At 38.8% G+C, this 23406-nt stretch overlaps 1 protein-coding gene across 1 annotated transcript in view; it reads right to left on the reverse strand.

Moving 5' to 3' along the window:
• The window catches only part of HADHA (hydroxyacyl-CoA dehydrogenase trifunctional multienzyme complex subunit alpha), a 42580-nt gene that overhangs the window by 18799 nt on the left and 375 nt on the right, over window positions 1-23406 (reverse strand). Inside the window, exons 2-10 of the mRNA XM_088841236.1 lie at window positions 18425-18466; window positions 18261-18331; window positions 16844-16977; window positions 10792-10930; window positions 9762-9881; window positions 8308-8410; window positions 5146-5268; window positions 4568-4686; window positions 2423-2479 (exon numbers count right to left, since the gene is read on the reverse strand). Of these exons, the coding sequence (XP_088697362.1) occupies window positions 2423-2479; window positions 4568-4686; window positions 5146-5268; window positions 8308-8410; window positions 9762-9881; window positions 10792-10930; window positions 16844-16977; window positions 18261-18331; window positions 18425-18466 (908 nt within the window). The remainder of the gene's footprint in view (window positions 1-2422; window positions 2480-4567; window positions 4687-5145; window positions 5269-8307; window positions 8411-9761; window positions 9882-10791; window positions 10931-16843; window positions 16978-18260; window positions 18332-18424; window positions 18467-23406) is intronic.

Raw genomic sequence — 23406 nt, forward strand, 5'->3', positions numbered from 1 at the left:
GACATGGAACAATGGACTGGTTCCAAATAGGAAAAGGAGGACGTCAAGGCTGTATATTGTCACCCTGCTTATTTAACTTATATGCAGAGTACATCATGAGGAATGCTGGGCTGGAGGAAGCACAAGTTGGAATCAAGATTGCCGGGAGAAATATCAATAACCTCAGATATGCAGATGACACCACCCTTATGGCAGAAAGTGAAGAAGATCTAAAGAGTCTCTTGATGAAAGTTAAAGAGGAGGGTGAAAATGTAGGTTTAAAGCTCAACATTCAGAAAACTAAGATCATGGCATCCAGTCCCATCACTTCATGGCAAATAGATGGGGAAACAGTAGAAACTGTGGCTGACTTTAGTTTTTTGGGTTCCAAAATCACTGCAGATGGTGACTGCAGCCATGAAATTAAAAGATGCTTACTTCTTGGAAGGAAAGTTATGAGCAACCTAGATAGCATATTAAAAAGCAGAGACATTACTTTGCCAACAAAGGCCCATCTAGTCAAGGCTATGGTTTTTCCAGTGGTCACATATGGATGTGAGAGTTGGACTACAAAGAAAGCTAAGTGCCGAAGAATTGATGTTTTTGAACTGTGGTGTTGGAGAAGACTCTTGAGAGTCCCATGGACTACAAGGAGATCCAACCAGTCCATCCTAAAGGAGATTGATCCTAGGTGTTCATTGGAAGGACTGATGTTGAAGCTGAAACTCCAATAGTTTGGCCACCTGATGCAAAGAGCTGACTCATTGGAAAAGACCCTGATGCAAGGAAGGATTGAGGGCAGGAGGAGAAGGGGATGACAGAGGATGAGACGGTTGGATGGGATCACTGACTCAATGGATATAGATTTCAGTAGACTCCAGCAGTTGGTGATGGACAGGGAGGCCTGGTGTGCTGTGGTTCACGGGGTTGCAAAGAGTCAGACATGACTGAGCAACTGAACTGAACTGAACTGTATCATCCTTCAGTGACTGCTTAAAACTTCAAAACAATAGAATCCACTAAAATCTATAATCCACCAACTTGTTAGGAAGTGGAAGGGGTGAGGCTGGTTCCTGAGTCACTCTGTTTTCTTGTTTTAGTGGGTGCAAAAAATTTCCCTTCTAGTTTACCAAAGGGAGGCTGGGATTCAGTTTTATCTCGAGGCCTAACAAGTAAGAATCATATTTCCCTACCAGTGTATTCATTATGTCACAATGAAACCAGTCCATCTACAGAACAAAAAGTCCAAACAATTCCTTTTGAAAGGATTATAACTGTCTCTGCTTTTCCTAGTTATACCCTTGTTACTGAGCAAAAGTGAAAAGTCACTTAGTCATGTTCAACTCTTGGCAACCCCATGGACTGTATAGTCCATGGAATTCTCCAGGCCAGAATACTGAAGTGGGTAGCCTGTCCCTTATCCAGGGGATCTTCCCAACTCAGAGACTGAACTCAGGTCTCCTGAACTGCAGGCAGATTCTTTACCAGCTGAGCCACAAGGGAAGTAAGAGAAGCCGTCACTGAGAGCAAATTCAAATATTGGACTGGCCAAAAAGTTTGTTGGGGTTTTCTCATCTTTTAAAATGGCTTTAATTTCTATATATATATATATATATATATAAAAATTTATTTTTGGCTGTGCTAGGTCTTTGGTGCTGTGCATGGGCTCTCTCTAGTTGAGGTGAGTGGGGGTACTCTCTTGTTGGAGTGCTTGGGCTCCTCTTGTTGTGAAGCACAGGCTCTAGGGTGTGTGGTTTCAGCAGTTGCGGCTCATGGGTTCTATAGTGCATGGGCTCAGCTGCCCCACAGCTTGTGGAATCCTTCTGACGAGGGACTGAACTTGTGTCCTCTGCATTGGCAGGTGGACTCCTAACCACTGGACCACCAGGGAAGTCCTTCCATAACATCTTTTTTTTTTCAAGTTTTGAATCAAGCTTTTAATGAAAAGATCATAAAAATAACAGTATCTTGTCACTGTACATTAAGACTGCACGCTCTGAATGGAGATATCAGTGACCAGCTTTATGACACTGGAGAGCTGCTCACCCACAGCTCTGACCTGAATTATTCAGATTCTGGAGGGAGGTGAGGGCAGTGTAGTGCCTGAAAGCGGCAGTGGCCAGCACAGGAGTGCGATTGCGAGCCCCCTTCCTGGGAAGGGCGCCTAGCAGGACGTGAGTCCGCCTCCAGTTCCCTTCATAACATCTTAATGGAAAAACTGAAATGAATTTTTTGTCCAACCCAACATCTGGGGACTACTATGGTTTCCTCAGCATCTACTGGCTCAGTGAGATTAATCAGAAGAAATGACAACCACCGTAAGAAAACATTTTTTTTTTCACTAGACTTTGAATAGTTTTTCTTTTTTCAGTTTTACACACAGCATTTTAGATCTTGGTTTTCCTGTCTCCAATAATAAAGCACTGAAAGGAAATAATCTTACCTGAGATTCAGAGAGATAGCCAGCATTACTCCCTTGCTCGATTCCAGTCTTCACTACCTAAAAAACACAGAGAACACTTGTTCCTTGTTGGAATGGACTACTGAAATGCACAGTAATGCTGAAAACAGATTGCTAGTGCTGTTAGTCTTTAAAACCTAAGTCAGAAGTCTAAACTGAAGTGAGAAAGAGAAGAGGGTTGAGTGCCTTATTGCTTAAGACAGTTAATTCTCCATCTCTGAGGCTATTGCTAAACCTAGCATAAAATGGAAGGAAATAAAACAGAAAGAAAGAGAATTAAAGTCAGAACATGAAAAGCATACAGAGGTTCCACAGCTCAAATTCTACCTCCTTATCCTTTGAATCCTGTTATTTTGTCAGAGAAAGAGTTGTTGTCACCCCTGAGTTCAATAACAAGTTTACCGTTTCCTCTTTACTCCCTTCTCTCCTCCTCAAATTATTCGTCCAGCTCCTCTCCTGTTTTTCAAATATGAGCAGGTCCCCTAAGTTCTACTTTCCGCCCTTTCTCCCTCTCTATTCATCCGTCCTCAGTAACATCATTTAGTTTACCACATTAATCATGATCTCCGTGAAATCCAATTTAACATTTGGGATTAAGTACTATGGACATGAGTTTGAGTGAACTCCGGGAGTTGGTGATGGACAGGGAGGCCTGGCGTGCTGTGATTCATGTGGTCGCAAAGAGGCGGACACGACTGAGCAACTGAACTGAACTATCCTAAGTGCAAAGGCAAGTATAAAAGAAATAACTGTGTACTCAATCACCATAATTTATAGATGATTAAAAAAATAACAAATAAATCTATATCCTGAACTGACTTCTCTGTATAAACTACTGTTGCTTGAACTTCCTGAAATATCTAATTTCAACACTTCTAAAACTGAACTCCTCTCTTTGATAAGTCTCTTACTACCCCCGTTATTTTCGCTTTTACTATTCTATCTCAGGATCTTAATCAAACTTCAAGTCTGAATTACCGGCATAGTTTCCTAGTTCATTGTTCTACTTTGTCTATTTCTAATTTATTTTTACTCACCACCACGAAGATGGTTCTCTATGACCTCTATAGGACAAAGGTCAAATTTCTTACTTAATCATTATCTTCTGAAATATAGCTTCAGTCTGCCTGCCTGAAGACATTTCATAATCCTTCTACAAAAATTGATCTCGTTTAATGTTTCTTTAAGAGCCTCATGCTTTCCAACTTCTGTAACTTTATTAAAAATGCCCATCCCTACCTGGCACTATTTTCTTTTCATCTACTCTCTGCCTGTTTTTCAGGGCTCAAGTCAAATTCCATGAGGCTCTACCTAATTTCTCTGGCTCATAGGGACTGTTCCCCTCTCAGTGAATTTAGCAATTTTCCTCTATCCTGATTATCTGGCATTAACCCCCTGCAGCTGCATACCACCCTTCATCCTGACATCTGCCTTACCACATATATGTGTTCAATCTCCCCAACCCAGACTATCAGATGAATGAGGGTAGGGGACCATGTTTCGTAACTAATGTACTTTGGTGTCTTTGGCTCAAAATGTATTTGCTGACCAATTCAGTCTCCAATTCTGAAGTCTTTGATCGTATGCTCTTTAAAGCTTAGACTTTCCAGATTGAAGATTTTATAAGTTTTAAAGTCTACCTTTAGACAGAAGTTTCTTCAACTCTGTGATGATTTTAACTACCCTCCCTTATCTTTTGCAGAGATTCTCTATATCATTACCTCTTTTTCATAATTGTGGCAAGTTGAAGAGATATTTTAGGTAATGACCACAGTTTTGACTAAGGATAAAATACAGCCATTAATTTTGTTTCGACTACCTCTTAATTAATGCCTGACATTTTACTGGCCTTATTATACTGATAAGACATAGGTTCCTTTCCTGGTTTATAACTGGTAGTTTTAAGCTTATCAACTAAAAAGTATGCCTGGCACTAACTTCCCCCAAATATCCATTTATGTAAATCCTCATAGCTTGCTATGCTCATGTGCTATTTTTAGTTAAGTATTTTGACAGCAGCATGAAGAACTTTAGTGCTGGCATGCATGGTGCAGAATGGCAATAAAGAGTACTGCTCTAGACAGAGGGAAGAAACATGAGACGTTGGAGTACGGGGTAAAGACTCACATCAATTATTTTCAGGGGTGCAGGATAAAGGCCTTTGGTCTGCTTTCGTACTTTTTCTTCCACCTTTTTGTAAATCTGTTGCCTGACAAATGGAATAGTCAAGGCATATGACGTCAATTCTGTAAGGTAAAATGCTATTAGCTTCTTACTGGTAAGAGCCCAGCCTCCCTTATTAGTATGTTCTGTAAACTCCACAAAAGTGCAGTGATTCTAGCTCTCTGAAAGAACTACTCTTTACTCTGATATACACAATCTAAATTGCAACCTAAGCACTTCTTTAAACGTAAGTTGATAAGTATTAAAGCTGAGTGTTGGGTACATGGTATTTATTACACAATTATATTATTCCATTTTGGTATTACTTTAAATTTTCCAAAATAAAAAGTTTTTTCTAAAAATGTCTAACCAATGTAAGATCCAGGACTAGAGCTTTGAGCAGAGTTATTGCACCCTCTAAGGCTGAGTTTACACTTAAGAGTAAACAATGCACTTATCTTTTTCTTATTCAAATTTACAGCAAGTCAAATTAAATTCCCTGGAAAGAAGCTGTGACTTTGTTCTTTAATAATGACACTCACTTTCTACCAATCCCTTGTCTCTCTTTGGTGTGATCTTTTTATCAGCTAGTCCTTTGGCAAAAGTAATTGCAACTTCTTCTAGGTATTCAATTGTCCGCTCCTCTGGAGGTTTTACTCCTGGTCCTGTAAAGATGAACACAACAGACTGGAATGTCAGTCAGGCTTGGCTTAGTCCCAGGTGGGCAAAACCCCAGGAAAACCAAAGCCAAAGACTCGTACCCATTTTCAGTGCAGCTTTCCAAGTCAAACTAGAAACTAGTGGGTGGCACTGTCATGAACTATGGACTCAAAAAGAGAAGTCACACTGAGCAAAGGTGCAACAGCCTACTCCAGGGAGAAAACAAATTTTAAGCCCCATAAATCTGGCTTCCACTTCTGAGTAGGATGTATTATGTCTCATGAGACCTGTATTCTCACTGCAAAACTGGAAAAAAGTCAATTGCAAAATCACATTTGTAAAGATACTGGAGAGCTGTGGAAGCAATAAAGGTTATATAAATACATTTCCAGAGAGGGAAGAGCCTGTCAGAGGTGAACTGCGGACATTATCTTTTCTGCAGGCACGTGATGCTTTGGGGCATGGGCTGAGGACTGGATGTGGCTCAGGCAGAAGGATGCTACTGAGAGAATGTGAAATGATCAGAGCTTTTGGTGGTCACATACAATAGGTCAGAACTAGAAAAAATCTAACACAAAGCTAGTATTCCCCCATGGAACATCTGTGAAGTTCTAAGGTGGTGCAAGAGGCTGGAAGCTAGAGTGTAATCTCTCATAGTGTCATAATGTTTATCATAGCAGTACTTCTACAGAGAGAGGAACTTGCCAAAAACATCAACTGATTTTTCACTTGAGACCTTCGCCTGACACCAAACTTACTGAATGGAGGAAAATAAAGAGATAGACTCAAAAATCCCAAAGGCTGTTTTTACAGCCTTTGAAAACACACACCCACCAGGCTCTCAATCAAAAGCTTGTAAGAGCCACACTGGAGAGAGAGGAGGCTGGGGCTGACAAGGCAATCTGGTGCAATCTTATGGTATGCAGGAAACAAAATACCAATAGAGGGAGAAACCTGCAACAAATATACAACCAATCTCTCCATTAAGACATCTGCCCTATTTTAAGCCTTTGTGGAGGAGACAAAAAATGAACTAAGTCACTAACTTCTGAATAACAACAGTGCACAGGGTCCGTGAAAGTCATAATGCTGGAATTATGGAAGAATACGGGAGATCAGTTGCTATAGGAAAGAAGCGCTTCAGAGATCTACAGAGGGGCCCCTTGAAACTCTGGCCAAGTTATCCTTCTGCACATGCATGAGAGGAAACTATCTGAGGTCAGGGAGAGAGCCATCATAAAGGCATGAAAAGAAGTAAGAAAAAAATGACCTATAGCTAGGAGACAAATTGACTGATAGAAACAGATGCAGAAATGGAAAGATAGAATAAGCAGAAAGGTTAGAAAGGTTACTGTAAATTCAGGCTGTATGTTCAAGAAGATAGAGAAAAACAGAAACATAATAGGGAAAAACTGAAGATTTAACAGTGAATCAAATGTTACTTCTAAATATGAGAAAAAAAAATGCTGAAACAAAAAACACCAGTGACTGGATTAATAGCAAATTATACAGTGAAGAAGAAAAAATCAGGAAACTTGAATATATGGCAAAGAAATATAAACAGACTGAAAAAGCAAAACAGAGCTTCTAACATATGTGAGGTTGAGATCTCAGAAAAAAGGTAGGGAACTGAGGAGACAAAAGATCTGTACTCTAAAAATTATAAATGCTAATGAAAGAACTGAAGATGATACAAACTGATGGGAAGATATACCATTTTCTTGGATTGGATGAATCAATATTGTCAAAAAGACTATACTACCCAAGGCAATCTACAGATTCAATGCAATCCCTATCAAATTACCAATGGCTTTTTTCAGAGAACTGGAAGAAAGAAATCTTAAAATCTGCATGGAGACACAAAAGACCCCAGTAGTCAAAGCAATCTTGAGAAAGAAAAACAGAGTTGGAGGAATCAGGCCCCTGACTTCAGACTATACTACAAACTATAGTCATCAAAACAGTATGGTACTGGCACAAAAACAGAAATATAGATCAATGGAACAGGACAGAGGGCCCAGAAGTAAATCTGCACACTTATGGTCAAGAAATCTATGACAAAGAAGGTAAAACTACAATGGAAGAAAGAGAAAGAGAGCTTCTTCAATAAGTGGTGCTGGAAAAACTGGAGAGCTACATGTAAAAGAATGAAATTAGAACATTTTCTAATACCAAACACAAAAATAAACTCAAAATGGATTAAAGACCTAAATGTAAGGCCAGGAACTATAAAACTCTTAGAGAAAAACAGAACTCTCTGACATAAATTGCAGCAAGATCCTCTTTGGCCCATCTCCTCGAGTAATGGAAATAAAAAACAAAAGTAAATGAATGAGATCTAATAAAACTTAAAAGCTTTTACACAGTGAAGGAAAAGATTAATATAAACAAGATGAAATGACAACCTTCAGAATAGGAGAAAATACCTGAAAACAAAGCAACTGACAAAGAATTAATCTCTAAAATGTACAAGCAGCTCATGTAGGGGCTTCCCTGATAGCTCAGTGAAGAATCTGCCTGCAAAAAAGGATACCCTGGTTTGATTCCTAGGTCAGGAAGATCACTGGAGAAGGGATAGGCTACCCACTCCAGTATTCCTGGGCTTCCCTGGTGGCTCAACTGGTAAAGAATCCACCCGTAATGCAGGAGACCTGGGTTCGATCCCTGGGTTGGGAGGATCCTCTGGAGAAGGGAACAGCTACCCATTCAGTATTCTGGCCTGGAGAATTCCATGAGGTTGCAAAGAGTTGGACAGGACTGAGCGACTTTCACTTTCTCATATTTCTGAAGGTGAAATATCAGAAAAGCAAACAACCCAGTCAAAAAGTGGGTGGACGATCTAAACAAGCATTTCTCCAAAGAAGACATATAGCAGATGGCCAATAAACACAGGAAAAGATGCTCAATATTGTTCATCAGTAGAGAAATGCAATGACTCATTTCTTAAGTATATGAATTTCACTTTAACAAATATTCAAGATATTAACACTTTAAGAAAGTATATAACTTCATAAGGGTCAATTCTGAGTCATGTTAACACTTACCCAGTGGTTCCACCAGTTGGTCAACCAGTCCCATTTTCTTTGCTCTGTCTGCACGAATGCCTCTACCAGTCAGCATCATGTCAAAAGCAGCAGGTATACCCACCTAAAAGGCAAGCAAAGATTCGAGTAGAAGGGGAAAAATATCAGAGTGACAATTACAATTTACAAATCATACAACTGAGCAAAATAATGATTAAAATAAGAAAAGTCAAACCAGATTTTCAATGCTATATATCAAATAATGAAATGTGATACACTGATAAAGTCAGGTAACTTTTTGTTTTAGAAACTTTATACACTGATACACAATCAGGTAACTTTAGTTTTAGAAACTTCCACTTGAAGTGAAAACGTCCTTATATATCTTGTTTTAATTCAGTATGTAGGATTTCTGTCTTATGGATTGATAAAGTGGAGAAAAAAATTCATGTTTTCTAAAATTGTACAACTACGTCATTTTGAGTTTCTTCTCTATCATTTGTATAATATTTAAAATTCCTACAATGGAATTAGTGGAGACTTTGAGAAACTTCATCGTTTTGAAAATGTCTTTAGAAAGGCTCTGACTTGGGATTTCCCTGGTGGTCCAGCGGTTAAGACTCTGTACTCTCAACCTGTGCAGGGGGCCCAGGTTCAATACCTGGTAGGGGATGGAAATGCCCCCCGCTTCCAGCTATACTTTTTACACACATATAGGCATATTCATTCTTTCAATGAAACTTCTTGACAATATCTATTAAGAAATATACACTATTTATTATCAGAATGAATACCATAAGCTTTCCCATTTTTCTGTGTCCAACTCATATCAACTTCTCTCCAAAGAGCATTTCTGTGGAGTGCTGTTTTCCTGAAGAATCTATAGTGCCAGAGGCTATGAGGTTCAGGCGGTCCTCATGTTTGATGTTAAGATTGCTCTGCAGCCTCCAGGTCTCACTGTCCTTCCCCTTCTTAATAATTCAAAAGCCGGATGGGCACCTTTTGGTTTTACAGAATACAACGAGATCGCCCAGCGACTTCCCTGGTGGTCCAGTGTTAGGACTCTGCACTTCCACTGTCGAGGGTTTGATCCCTGGTCAGGGAACTAAGATTCCACATGCTGTGCAGCCAAAAAAAAAGGTCTGTCTTGTACAGTTATTGTGAGATAAGATCCAAGGATCTGAAAAGCTGATAAGATTGTACTGTGCAGAGAAGGAACAAATTAAACTAAGTTTCAGAAAGCAAGACATGTATGTTATTTATCTCTTCCCTTCTTCAGGGACTAACAAAGGCCCGTGATCAATCATCTTGATTAAGGAATTAAAAAAATAAACATTGATCTCACATATTCATATTTTATTTGTTTCTAAATTTTACCATGAGTACACATACAATACCTTCTGTACAAGAGGAAATAGATCAAACGGATATACAGGACTGAGGATCTCAAGTTCACATGGAGATCTTAAACTCACCATCTTGGGCAGCCTTTGTGTGGCTCCTGCTCCTGGTAAGATTCCCAGCAAGACCTCAGGGGAACCCAATACTGTTTTCTTATCTTTCGTTGCTATTCTGTATTGGCATGAAATGGCAAGCTTCAAACAAATGAAGGAAAATTAGAATGTTAAAAAATGTAGTTTTATAGCATCTTAGGATATGTGAGAGTCTAAAAATTACTTATAAAGCAGGATTGAGCCCACAGAATAAACTGAAATTTCTTAGGCTGGCATTTGATGTTTTCTAGAATTTACCTTTCTGGCTTTCCTTCATTTCTCTTTCCTAAGTTATTAAACTCTTTTAGGGCTGCAGATCCCCTTGAAAATCTGCTGAAAAGTATGGAAATTCTCAATAGAAAAATCCATATACAATTATATAGGTATCCCAGGTTTAGAAGCCCTATACCCGATAAAGACTCTTCAGCCAAGCAGGCCTACTTATGGTATCCTAATTAGGCTTTGTTACCCTTGTCTTTGCTTGCATCATGCCACATGTGGAATGTTTTGCCACTGTTTTCTGCTCAATCAAATACAGAACCCAGTACGTGATAAATGTACAAAAAAATGTTCTTTTTATCCCCCCTCCTTCTTTTCTATATGCTCCAGTCTGGTAAGTATCTCTTTTCTCAGACCTTGTGTTATTTATCATCTTTACTACACACAGAACACATGACATACACTATATGCTAATTGTCTCAACTAAAGTAGCTCAAGAGCATGAACTGCACTTCTGAATTTTTGCCTTGTAAACTTGAACAAGGTTTCTTAGAATTGAAAGGGAACTTAGGGATCTAGTTCAACTCTTCTCAGTGTATAAATGAAAATGTGCCACTCTGATTTGATTGCTCAGTATGAGACTAAGACAAAAACAGAAGTTTAACGACTCAGAAAAAGCTGACTCGACCTCAAGAGCTTTTCTTAAGGCAAAACAGTGGCCTAAAGGTTTGCAGCTGGTGGATCCCAACAATGAGCTGGCCCGTGTCTCAATGACTCTGGAGGAAATCTATACCTCAAGTCCTCCTCCTAAGCAGGATCCGTTGATGGCAGCCACGACAGGCTTTGTGGACTTCTCAAGTTTCTCAAACATTTTCTGTGCTTCTTGTGATATTTGCGTTACTTCTTGAGAGGTCGTGCAAGCATTTAACATGCTGCAGTACACATGAAAGCAGAGAACATAAAAAAAAAAAAGATAAAACTATAACTCACTTTGTTCAGTACTTCATCCACCATAATCTTTTGTACCATATATCAATATCTGGTAGTGAATCTTCAAATACTCAGAAGTTTAAGAAGAATGATACTGTCTCAGATAGCACTAATATCAGTGACATCATCTCTCTATAAAATTCAGGGAACATGAACAAAACATGGTGAATAATTTATAGCTGCTTTGATAGCAAATCATTAGATTACAAATCATCTTCTGGTAAATATTTTCATGATCAGATTAACCATTTTAATTATCAGTAGCTTTCAGATGGAACATCACTGGAAATGATAGAGAAAAAGCTTCTCTTACAACAATGTTTCCTCAACATCCTTTAATTTCAGTTTGCTGCATTTGCTACTTAACTGTTTCTGAACACATTTAAGCTGTGGGTTTTTCATTTGTGATCAAAGATAACTGATTTCCTGTCATTTTGTGTGCTTGGAGTGGCTCAGCTAGCCTCACAGAAGCTGCAAGTATTTTCCTAAAGATTTAGGTGGCTACTATTAGGTACATCAATGTCTTGCTAGGCTGAAATAACCAAGTCAAAAGAAAAAGTCCTTGATGTAGATAACTCTGCTTTATTAAAAAAATAAACAGAATATTTATAAAGTTCTAATTACTGTACATAAACAAAGAAGAGTATACAATATTCAGTTCAGTTCAGTTGTGTCCGACTCTTTGTGACCCCATGAACCGCAGCACACCAGGCCTCCCTGTCCATCACCAACTCCCGGAGACTACCCAAACTCATGTCCATTGAGTCGGTGATGCCATCCAACCATCTCATCCTCTGTCATCCCCTTTTCCTCCTGCCCTCAATCTTTCCCAGCATCAGGGTTTTTTCAAATGAGTCAGCTCTTCACATGAAGTGGCTAAAGTACTGGAGTTTCAGCTTTAGCATCAGTCCTTCCAATGAACACCCAGAACTGATCTCCTTTAGGATGGACTGGTTGGATCTCCTTGCAGTCCAAGGGACTCGCAAGAGTTCCCCAACACCACAGTTCAAAAGCATCAATTCTTCAGCACTCAGCTTTCTTTATAGTCCAACTCCCACATCCATACATGACTACTAGAAAAACCATAGTCTTGACTAGACAGACCTCTGTTGACACAGGAATGTCTCTGCTTTTTAATATGCTGTCTAGGTTGGTCATAACTTTCTTTCCAAGGAGTAAGTGTCTTAATTTCATGGCTGCAATCACCATCTGCAGTGATTTTAGAGCCCCCCAAAATAAAGTCAGCCACTGTTTCCCCATCTATTTGCCATGAAGTGATGGGACTGGATGCCATGATCTTAGTTTTCTGAATGTTGAGCTTTAAGCCAACTTTTTCACTCTCCTCCTTCACTTTCATCAAAAGGCTCTTTAGTTCTTCTTCACTTTCTGCCATAAGGGTGGTGTCATCTGCATATCTGAGGTTATTGATCTTTCTTCCAGCAATCTTTTCTTTTTTGGCTTTTAAAGCATTTAATAAATCATAATCAAACAAAAATGATTTTAAAAATAAATTTACATACAGTATATAAGTAAGACAGGTGAAGGTTTCCAAAATAGAAAACCAGAGCATATGGCCCTGAAACACCACATGCTTTGGTTACACTCAGGAAGCATGAGTCGCCTATTTGGGCAAGAAAATTCTGTTATAGTGTGATCTGCAGGCACATTGAGGGGTGATTTCAGTTGTTGAGGGTTTTTTGTTCATGGTCTCCTCCGCGGTTTTTTCCACTGCATGATCTGTTATGGTGGGAAAGTGAAAATGAAGTCACTCATTGTGACCCCGTGGACTGTAGCCCACCAGGCTCCTCCGTCCATGGGATTCTCCAGGCAAGAATAGTGGAGTGGGTTGCCATTCTTCCGGCAATCTTGATTCCAGCTTGTGTTTCCTCCAGCCCAGAGTTTCTCATGATGTACTCTGCATAGAAGTTAAATAAGCAGGGTGACAATATACAGCCTTGATGTCCTCCTTTTCCTATTTGGAACCAGTCTGTTGTTCCATGTCCAGTTCTAACTGTTGCTTCCTGACCTGCATATAGGGTTCTCAAGAGGCAGGTCAGGTGGTCTGGTATTCCCATCTCCTTCAGAATTTTCCAGTTTATTGTGATCCACACAGTCAAAGGCTTTGGGATAGTCAATAAAGCAGAATATGTTTTTCTGGAACTCTCTTGCTTTTCTGATGATCCAGCAGATGTTGGCAATTTGATCTCTAGTTCCTCTGCCTTTTCTAAAATCAGCTTGAACATCTGGAATTTCTCAGTTCACGTATTGCTGAAGCCTGGCTTGGAGAATTTTGAGCATGACTTTACTAGCATATGAGATGAGTGCAATGGTACAGTAGTTTAAGCATTCTTTGGCATTGCCTTTCTTTTGGATTGGAATGAAAACTGACCTTTTCCAGTCCTGTGGCCACTGCTGACTTTTCCAAATTTGCTGGCATATTGAGTGCAGCACTTTCATAGCATCATCTTTCAGGATTTGAAATAGGTCAACTGGAATTCCATCACCTCCACTAGCTTTGTTTGTAGTGATGCTTCCTAAGGCCCACTTGACTTCACATTCCAGGATGTCTGGCTCTAGGTGAATGATCACACCATCATGATTATCTGGGTCATGAAGATCTTTTTTTGCACAGTTCTTCTGTGTATTCTTGTCACCTCTTCTTAATATCTTCTGCTTCTGTTAGGTCCATACCATTTCTGTCCTTTATCGAGTCCATATTTGCATGAAATGTTCCCTTGGTATCTCTAATTTTCTTGAAGAGATCTCTAGTCTTTCCCATTCTATTGTTTTCCTCTATTTCTTTGCATTGATTGCTGAGTAGGGCTTTCTTATCTCTCCGTGCTATTCTTTGGAACTCTGCATGCAAATCAGTATATCTTTCCTTTTCTCCTTTGCTTTCGCTTCTTTTCTTTTCACAGCTATTTGTAAGGCCTCCTCAGACAGCCATTTTGCATTTTTGCATTTCTTTTTCGTGAGGATGGTCTTGATCCCTGTCTCCTGTACAAAGTCACGAACCTCCGTCCATAGTTCATCAGGCACTCTGTTCATCAGATCTAGTCCCTTACATCTATTTCTCACTTCCACTGTATAATCGTAAGGGATTTGATTTACGTCATACCTGAATGGTCTAGTGGTTTTCCCTACTTTCTTCATTTTCAGTCTGAATTTGGCAATAAGGAGTTCATGATCTGAGCCACAGTCAGCTCCCGGTCTTGTTTTTGCTGACTGTATAGAGCTTCTCCATCTTTGGCTGCAAAGAATAGAGTCAATCTGATTTCGGTGCTGGCCATCTGGTGATGTCCACGTGTAGAGTCTTCTCTTGTGTTGTTGAAAGAGGGTGTTTGCTATGACCAGTGTGTTCTCTTGGCAAAACTCTTATTAGCCTTTGCCCTGCTTCATTCTGTACTCCAAGACAAATTTGCCTGTTACTCTTGACTTCCTACTTTTGCATTCCAGTCCCCTATAATGAAAAGGACATCTTTTTTGGGTGTTAGTTCTAAAAGGTCTTGTAGGGCCTCACAGAACCATTCAACTTCAGCTTCTTCAGTGTTACTGGTCAGGGCACAGACTTGGATTACCATGATATTGAATGGTTTGCCTTGGAAACGAACAGAGATCATTCTGTCGTTTTTGAGATTGCATTCAAGTACTGCATTTCAGACTCTTTTGTTGACCATGATGGCTACTCCATTTCTTCTAAGGGATTCCTGCCCACAATAGTAGATATAATGGTCATCTGAGTTAAATTCACCCATTTCTGTCCATTTTAGTTCGCTGATTCCTAGAATGTCGACGCTCACTCTTGCCATCTCTTGTTTGACCACTTTCAATTTGCCTTGATTCATGGATTTAACATTCCAGGTTCCTATGCAATATTGCTCTTTACAGCATCGGACCTTGCCTCTATTACCAGTCCCATCCACAGCTGGTTGCTGTTTTTGCTTTGGCTCCATCCCTTCATTCTTTCTGGAGTTATTTCTCCACTGATCTCCAGTAGCATATTGGGCACCTACCGACCTGGAGAGTTCATCTTTCAGTGTCCTATCTGTTTGCCTTTTCATACTGTTCATGGGGTTCTCAAGGCAAGAATACTGAAGTGGTTTGCCATTCCCTACTCCAGTGGACCACATTCTGTCAGACCTCTCCACCATGACCCGACCATCTTAGGTGGCCCCACACTGCATGGCTTAGTTTCACTGAGTTAGACAAGGCTGTGGTCCATGTGATCAGATTGACTTGTTTTCCATGATTGTGGTTTCAGTCTGTCTGCCCTCCGATGCCCTCTCTTAGTGCCTACTGTCTTACTTGGGTTTCTCTTACCTTGGATGTGGGGTATCTCTTCACGGTTGTTCCAGCAAAGCGTAGCTGCCGCTCCTTACCTTGGACGTGGGGTATCTCCCCAGAGCCATATTGAACAAAGTTTAAAAATATACAAGTACCTTAAATACAAATTACTAAGCCAATAATGCTGGTTGCTGCTGCTGCTAAGTCACTTCAGTCGTGTCCGATTCTGTGTGACCCCATAGACGGCAGCCCACCAGGCTTCCCCATCCCTGAGATTCTCCAGGCAAGAACACTAGAGTGGGTTGTCATTTCCTTCTCCAATGCAGGAGAGTGAAAAGTGAGAGTGAAGTCGCTCAGTCATGTCCGACTCTTAGCGACCCCATGGACTGCAGCCTACCAGGCTACTACATCCATGGGATTTTCCAGGCAAGAGTACTGGAGTGGGTTGCCATTGCCTTCTCCGATAATGCTGGCTCTCATTGCCTAAACTGCAAAGAATCATAAAACAAATACCTACTTTTTACATAATTAACAACTGTCAACATTTTAACCCGTTAAACAAACACTAAGATATCATCTCTCCTTATTTTTGCTTTAAAGCGTAAAAAAGTTATATATACATATATTATATCATGAAAAAAAAGAAAGAAAATATTAGCTGTATTGGTACAGTACTCTCTGACCTCCTCAAGTTCTATCAGTTACTTCATTTACTCTGAAACATCCCTTATCATACACTTGCAGTACAATCTTCAGATCAACTATGTATTCGTATCCATAAATAATACAGAGAAGTATTTTATGTGTTGTTTTAAAATGTTTATATATACTGTACCAAGTATTTTGCAAATTTGTTTTTTTTAATTTAACATTATATTTTTGAGTTCTAACATTATGCTGTAGATCTAGTTAGATCCTTTGAATTGTTTTTGTAGCATTTATCTTAAGAATATTCCACATTTACTGATCTATTTCCCTGATGACTAACATTTAGTTTGTTTCAAACTCCTCACTATTGTAAATTACACAGGACTGAGCATCCTTATGCATGTATGGGTCCTTAAAAACAAAGAATGGGATTTCTCCAGCATACATACCTAGAAGAGGTATCTCGTAATTATATGATACGTGTATTTTCAGTTTCACTAAATTTTATCAAATTGTTCTCCAAGGTGGCTATACCAATTTTCAGTCCTACTAGTAACACTCAACTTTCTCATTTTCCCAAGTCTTTGCTAACATAATATTTTCAAACTTTTAAATGTTTGCTGGTCTGATAGAAAAAAAGGGCATCTCATTGTTAGTTTGGTTTCATAGTAATTTTTTTATTCTACTCAAATACTGCTCCTTGAACTACTTTCAACTTCTTTAAAGAAAGGCTGGATTCAGTCTTATAAGGTTTAAGCAACAAGCCTCTCTTTATCAACTTTATTTGTATTCATGAAAATAACACAAAAAGTAACTTTCAGAGAAAATTTACTTCTACTTTCTTTTAAAATGAGAAATGATAAGGCCTAAAAAACATACCATTAGGTAAGAGAAAAGGTGATTTCAAATTTTCTGAAACTTACTTGAGATCAGCACCTGCAATGAAACAGCCTGGCTTTGTTGAGATAAGGACGGCACTTCTGATCTGACTGCTAGACCAGACTTCATTCATTACTTCCATGAACTCTGAATGCAGTTCTTGACTTAAAGTATTCACCTGCCGAAGGGAAATACACATAAATCTAAGGATTTAAATTTGAAGTAGCAGATGTACAAATCACCACCCAATGCTATTTTGATTACAGGAAATATATTTACCCAGGAGAAATATACTGTTAAAAGAAACAGGGACATAAACAAACCAACAAGCCAGCAGCTGTTTACTCAGGTGCTTTGGCCAACGCCTCCCTCTAAAAATAGTTCTCCTTAAAGGAGGAACTCATATTCCTAAGAGTTTGAATCATATGCAGGCTATAAAGTAAGTCTACATTTATCAGCATGGAAAAAAATTTGTATAATGTTAAGGGAAAAAAAGAATCAAAATTAGACAAATAGTATGATCTTAATTTTTAGAATACTGTTTGTTGAAACTGGATTAAATGTTAAAAGTGGTTGTTTTGGGGTTTGGAGTATGAATGATCGTTATTTTCCTCTTAATTGCTTTCAAATGTCCGACCATAGGCATCTGTTATTTTTGTGTTCAGGAAAAATGCTTAACTTAGAAAATACTGAAAAAATACCGTAAGTCTGAATCACTGCTCAGTAAATGCCAACTTCAATCTAGGGAGGGGCACTGGCTCTTACTTTCCTTAATTTGTGTTAGTTGTTAATTGCTTGCATCTAGGTCCTCCTACTTCATTTAGGTCTCTGGTAACAAGATTTCTGAAACAGGAAATCTTTACAGCAACTTTAGGTGGGGGGAAAGCATGAGCTCCTCAAATATAGCTTTTCTTGGAAAAAGATTGGATTAATGCTGCATATTTTGTTGAAGTTGCCAAAAACAAATGAAGCCCCACTTTGAATGGAATTTGATTTCTGATAACATGAATTGCACCAAGTCATTCAAGGCCCTCAGGAACCTTAATGACATTTAACTCAGTGATCTTACTACGAGTAATGACTCATGTCAGTCAGGTTAAGAAAACTGACATAAGAACCTCATAGTTAAGACAAGTAGGTCAATTTTAATTCTTATAAACAAAGCTTGCACTTGGCTTCTTATCTAATAAACCATCTTATAATTCTACAGTGTAACAGAAGGCATTTATTAATCCTTGATGTTAATCTGACACCTCCAGTGAACTAGAAAGAATTCTTAATCAAGGATGTGTGCTGCAGAAAACTGCATCCTGTGGGCAAGTTCTCAAACTTCAACTATCAAAACTGTAAACTCATGTGACAAGATTAGCGCCAAATCGGTGGATTTATTTCTCTGACATTCAGGAATGAGTTAATGAATGCAGGGAGTAGAAATAGACTGCAGCAAATTAAATTAGGTACCTTTGAATTGGGTGAGTTAATTCGAATAACTGCCACATCCCCTTTGACTCCATAGTTAATATGGGTTCTGGCTAAAAAGAGAAGGAAAACTTATTCGTAAACATGTTTATGGCTAAATAAGTACAAAAAGCAATGAAAGCATGTCAGTGAGAAATCAAACTTACTTAGCAAAGCTGAGGATCTTGTAAAACTGCGACAAATATAACCTGTAAGAAAAACGTATTTCACAATTAATTATTTTCAAAACAGAATTTCTATTTGTTGTTTGTTGTTCAGGTGCTAAGTCATGTCCAACTCTTTGCGACCCCCATGGACTGCAGCATGCCAGGCTCCTTTGTCCTCCACTATCCCCTGGAGTTTGTTCAAATTCATGAAATTCATGAATTTCTATAATACCTGCTACATATAACAAAGCTGGAGTTTACAACAAGAAAATCAAAATTAGAACAAAGTGTTCCAGATCATTATTGTGACGATTACTGTATCTTTTTTGTTTCAATTATCAAGTCATATGATTATCTGGATACTAAATGTGATAGTTGGAAGAACGGCCTCTCAAGGATGTCCATGTCCCCAGAAATTGAGTATGTTAGGTTATATGGCAAACGGAGATAAAGGATGCAAATGGAATGAAGGTGGCTAATTAGCTGACCTTAATACAGGGAGATTAGCCTGGATTATTCAGCTATATAGTGTAATTATAAAGGAGCAGAAAAAGGCAAAAGAACCAGAAGATGGCAGCACGAGAACCCACTCTGCTGGCTATGAAGAAGTCAAAAAATGCAGACAGCCTCTGGAAGCTAGAAAAAGCAAGGAAACAGATTCTCCCTTAGAGTGTCCAGAATGAACTCAGCCCTGCCAATACCTCTGATTTCAGCCCAGTATGACTCATTTCTGATGTCCATAACTGTAAGATCATATGTTTGTATTGTTTCAGATGCTGTTTGTGGAAATTTAGGGCCACAGTAGTAAACAAATACACTAAGGCAATAAGTAATCTATTGATACAAAGCAATCTATAACATCAGTTCCAAATGCATTCCAAATATATCTCAAGCACGTTCTTCAGCCAGGTCCTCTTCCATTTTTATGGAGAGATGGACTTTACAGTGTCATGAAAGTAAGATCAAGGCACATCAGAGACTTTGTGTGTCTCTCCATCCTGCAGTTCTTTAAAGGAGGGGAAGAGAAGGCACAGAAAAAAGCAGCTTTGTACTGCCTTAAAGGCCAAACGACATGCTGTTAAAGAAAGAAAACTGTAGATGGCACCAGAACCACAGTGGGGTGATCACCGGTTCCATCTGCATTTTTTTCTTTAAGCAATCCAAATCAGTACTCACAGGACAAAGACAAAGGACCTGAGAGTCCCAAGCCTTGGGTTCCCATCAAGTTTATCATTCACTAGCTGTATGGCCATGTATAAGAGCATTTCAGTGTTCTTACAAAGATAGAAGTGATGTAATGATTATAACAGTGCCTGTAAAATAAAGTGCTACACTAAAGTAAATTAAGATAGGAGAAGCCAGTCATCTCAATCTCCAGTGCCTCTACTTCACTAATGATAAACTTCCTTTTGCTTTTCCATTATTTGCAATCTATATCATCTGTATTTATCACTCTTCCTTCTTTATATCTGTATCAGTTCAGTTCAGTCGCTCAGTCGTGTCCGACTCTTTGCGACCCCATAAACCGCAACACGCCAGGCCTCCCTGTCCATCACCAACTCCCGGAGTCCACCCAAACCCATGTCCATTGAGTCAGTGATGCCATCCAACCATCTCATCCTCTGTCATTCCCTTCTCCTCCTGCCCTCAATCTTTCCCAGCATCAGGGTCTTTTCAAATGAGTCAGCTCTTCGCATCAGGTGGCCAAAGTATTGGAGTTTCAGCTTCAACATCAGTCCCTCCAATGAACACCCAGGACTGATTTCCTTTAGGATGAACTTGTTGGATCTCCCTGCAGTCCAAGGGACTCTCAAGAGTCTTCTCCAACACCACAGTATCACAGTTTCAAAAAGCCTTATTTTGAGAGTTTGTCTACAACAATCTTTCCCTTCCCTGCCCCAATTTTTTTCTTTATTACTCACTGTTTGGTTCTCTAATCACTGCATCTGTAGCAGCTGTTTCCCCCAAGTAAACTGCAATCTCCTCCAACATCATCTTGGAGTCATTCATTGCACAACTAAAGTCTAGTGTAGTCTATCAGAACTGCTCCAGGCACCTAGAATGAGCAGCAAGATAAAAATCCCTGTCTCTGTGGAGTAGGTGAAAATAGGTTTGGCATGAAGAGAGTTTGCCAATAAAGTAAACATTCTGTGGGAGGGGAGTCAGGTAATAAGCAATTATAACTAGAACACAGTAAACTGAATTAGTGAGTGTGAACTGATTAGGAATGCAAGGTGGGAGAGATGAGGTGGAAAGATAGACAAAAAACAAGAAACAAATATGTTAGAAGATACGCACCTAAGAAAAAAAAGAAAATAGAGCAGGTGGAGGGACACAGGTTGTAATTCTGAAGACTAAATATTGTAGACAGCAGGTTTGTGCTCACTAACTTATAAATCATAAACTCTCACTCACTAACCTGCCTTTGCACCACCCCCCCACACCCATAGAGACATACACAAAACTTCCTCTAAATCAAGAGACAAAAAAGAGAAAAATCAGCAAATATACAACCATATCTGAATCAGAAAACAACTCCAAATCACAATAAACTAAATCAAGTTGAAATACAGGGTAGCTTTGCTTTTTAGAATACAGCTTTACTCACCTAACGAGGAGAGCTTACTTCAGAGCAGCTGGGTGAACTTTCACCCATACTTCCCACGCCAGCAAAAGAGAGAGAACCCTTTACTCTACTTTTTAATCATTTTAACTCAAGAAGATACCTACAAGACCTAAGACCATAGCAGTGGAGAGAGCTGGATTATGCTGATACATATTTCAAATATGAATGTGTTACTATGGTTGTCTTTCTCAATATCTAGTCCTATGAAGAGACAGGATTATGTAAGTAAGTCAAATTTAAATATACACCATCTGCTAAGATATCTGCCTTCAATTCATTTCCTGAGAAATTATTCTACTACTTATGTAATTAGGAATTTGGATTTAGAATAGGCGTTGGGGGCAGAGAATAAGAGTGGGAATTAAGATATTTTGATCAAGATGTGATCTTCATTTGACAGTCATACTCAGAATTATAGCACTCATGCAGGAATGGGTTAAAACTTCAAGAAGTACAAATCAGTATGAAGAATTTTAATCATCCATCATTAAATATCATAATACCATTAAAAATCTGGCACTACCTAGGCACAGACTTTTAGTTAATGTTAGTCTTTTCAGTCTAAATGGCAATCCAGGTGTGCAGGTAATTTTAAATTCACTTTCTAGGCCTTTTTTCCCCAAAATTTATACATTGCTACTAAAAGGGGCAATAACTAATAAGTCATATTTTCTTTAAGAAATTTTAAATTAATTTTTATTAGAGTATAGTTGACTTATCAGCACAATATTGTCTTAGTTTCTGCTGTACAACAAAGTAAATCAGTTATACACATACATGTATCCACTCTTTTTTAGATTCTATTCCCATATAGGTCACTACAGAGTACTGAGCTCCCTGAGCTTTAAAGCAGATTCTTATTAGTTATTTGTTTTATATATAGTAGCATGTGTATGTCAGTACCAATCCCCCAATTTATCCATCCCCCCAGCCATATTTTCTTATAGGTTAAAACAGAATGCAAAATATAGATACACATATGTGTATCTATATTTCTATACAAAAAATATAGAAAAACTAACCTTGTAACTTTTTTTCACACATGTAAAATGTAAAAATTACTTTCAAAAAGTCTCAGATATATAAAATCATAGTTCTTCAGAGCAGGGAAGAGTTAATAATAACTAATATTTATTAATAATAATAGCACTCCATGAAAAATTGCTTTACACCTAAAATACGCCCTTTAAAGCTCACAAGGTAGTATTATTCCCCATTTCACAAATGAGAAAACAGACATAGAAATGACTTGCCCAAGGTCATCAAAGGGTAAGGTCACCAGTAGGCAGAGCCAGACTGAAACTGAGAAGTCACACTCCAAATTTAATGTTCTTAATTACCTTAAAATCAATGAAAGGGAAGTTCAAAAATATACATCTGATAATTTTAAAGTGTTAAACCAAAAATGTGGAAAACAATCAAACTGCCAGGTAACATGACCAAATACTAACAGTAGGTATGTGAGTAGTAAAAGAAAGGGTGTTTCTTTTTTTCCTAATCCTTTCCCCCAATCTTTGCAACATTTCAATTTTCTGTAGTGTTATGATAGGTATGCACACACATACAGAGCAGTCCTGTGGAGACTAAAAACATTGGTCGAAATAACAAAGCAGAAAAGGTTCCAACATTCAAAATTAGTCCCTTACAGTAAAGGCACCCCTCCAAAAACAGCATACAGTGATTCAGAAGGAGGAAGGCATTTAAAAATTATATTTCTAATTAAGTAACCGATATTAAGTATAACACGCAATAAAAAGTCACATTTCACCTTACAGATTTGAGACAGAAGGAAAATGCTTAATTTTCCATATGCACCCACTTTAACTCTTTCACTGCCAATTTGAAGAGAAAAAGACAATACAGCTAATGCAAGCTAACTGGGTATAGTCAGAAACAAGGGTAGAAATAGTTGGTAAAATTATCTAACATTTTGTTCCTTAAGAAACAAGGTATCCTCATTTTTTTAAAAAACGTGCTTCTTCTGGAAAGTTGCAGAATCTGCCTCTTGAAATTCTACATATTATACATTCACACTGGAATTACTGGAGCTGCAAGAGTTGAGCTTCCTGTTGAAGTGTGGTAATAGGCAAACAGGTTGTAAGGGAAAGGCGCAGGGAATGGCAGTGGCTGGTTAATTTCATACACGAAGTAAATAAGATGCTCCCCGTTACAGGCAAGGTGCAGTGAAGCACAAAGATGTGACAGATCGGACTGTCCTTGTCCTCTTAGTCCTCCCAATCCAGTAGGGGCAGGTTCAAGGCCATCATTAAACAAAGCAGAGGAGACCTGCGGAAAATGCCAGGCCGGGTGGACAGGACTCAGAGACGTTAGGGGTTACGAAGCCTGAAACCGCTGC

The sequence above is a fragment of the Moschus berezovskii genome, chromosome 11, assembly GCF_049115385.1.
Source record: "Moschus berezovskii isolate FMDL1 chromosome 11, NW_MosBer_1.0, whole genome shotgun sequence".
Lineage (NCBI taxonomy): Eukaryota > Metazoa > Chordata > Mammalia > Artiodactyla > Moschidae > Moschus > Moschus berezovskii.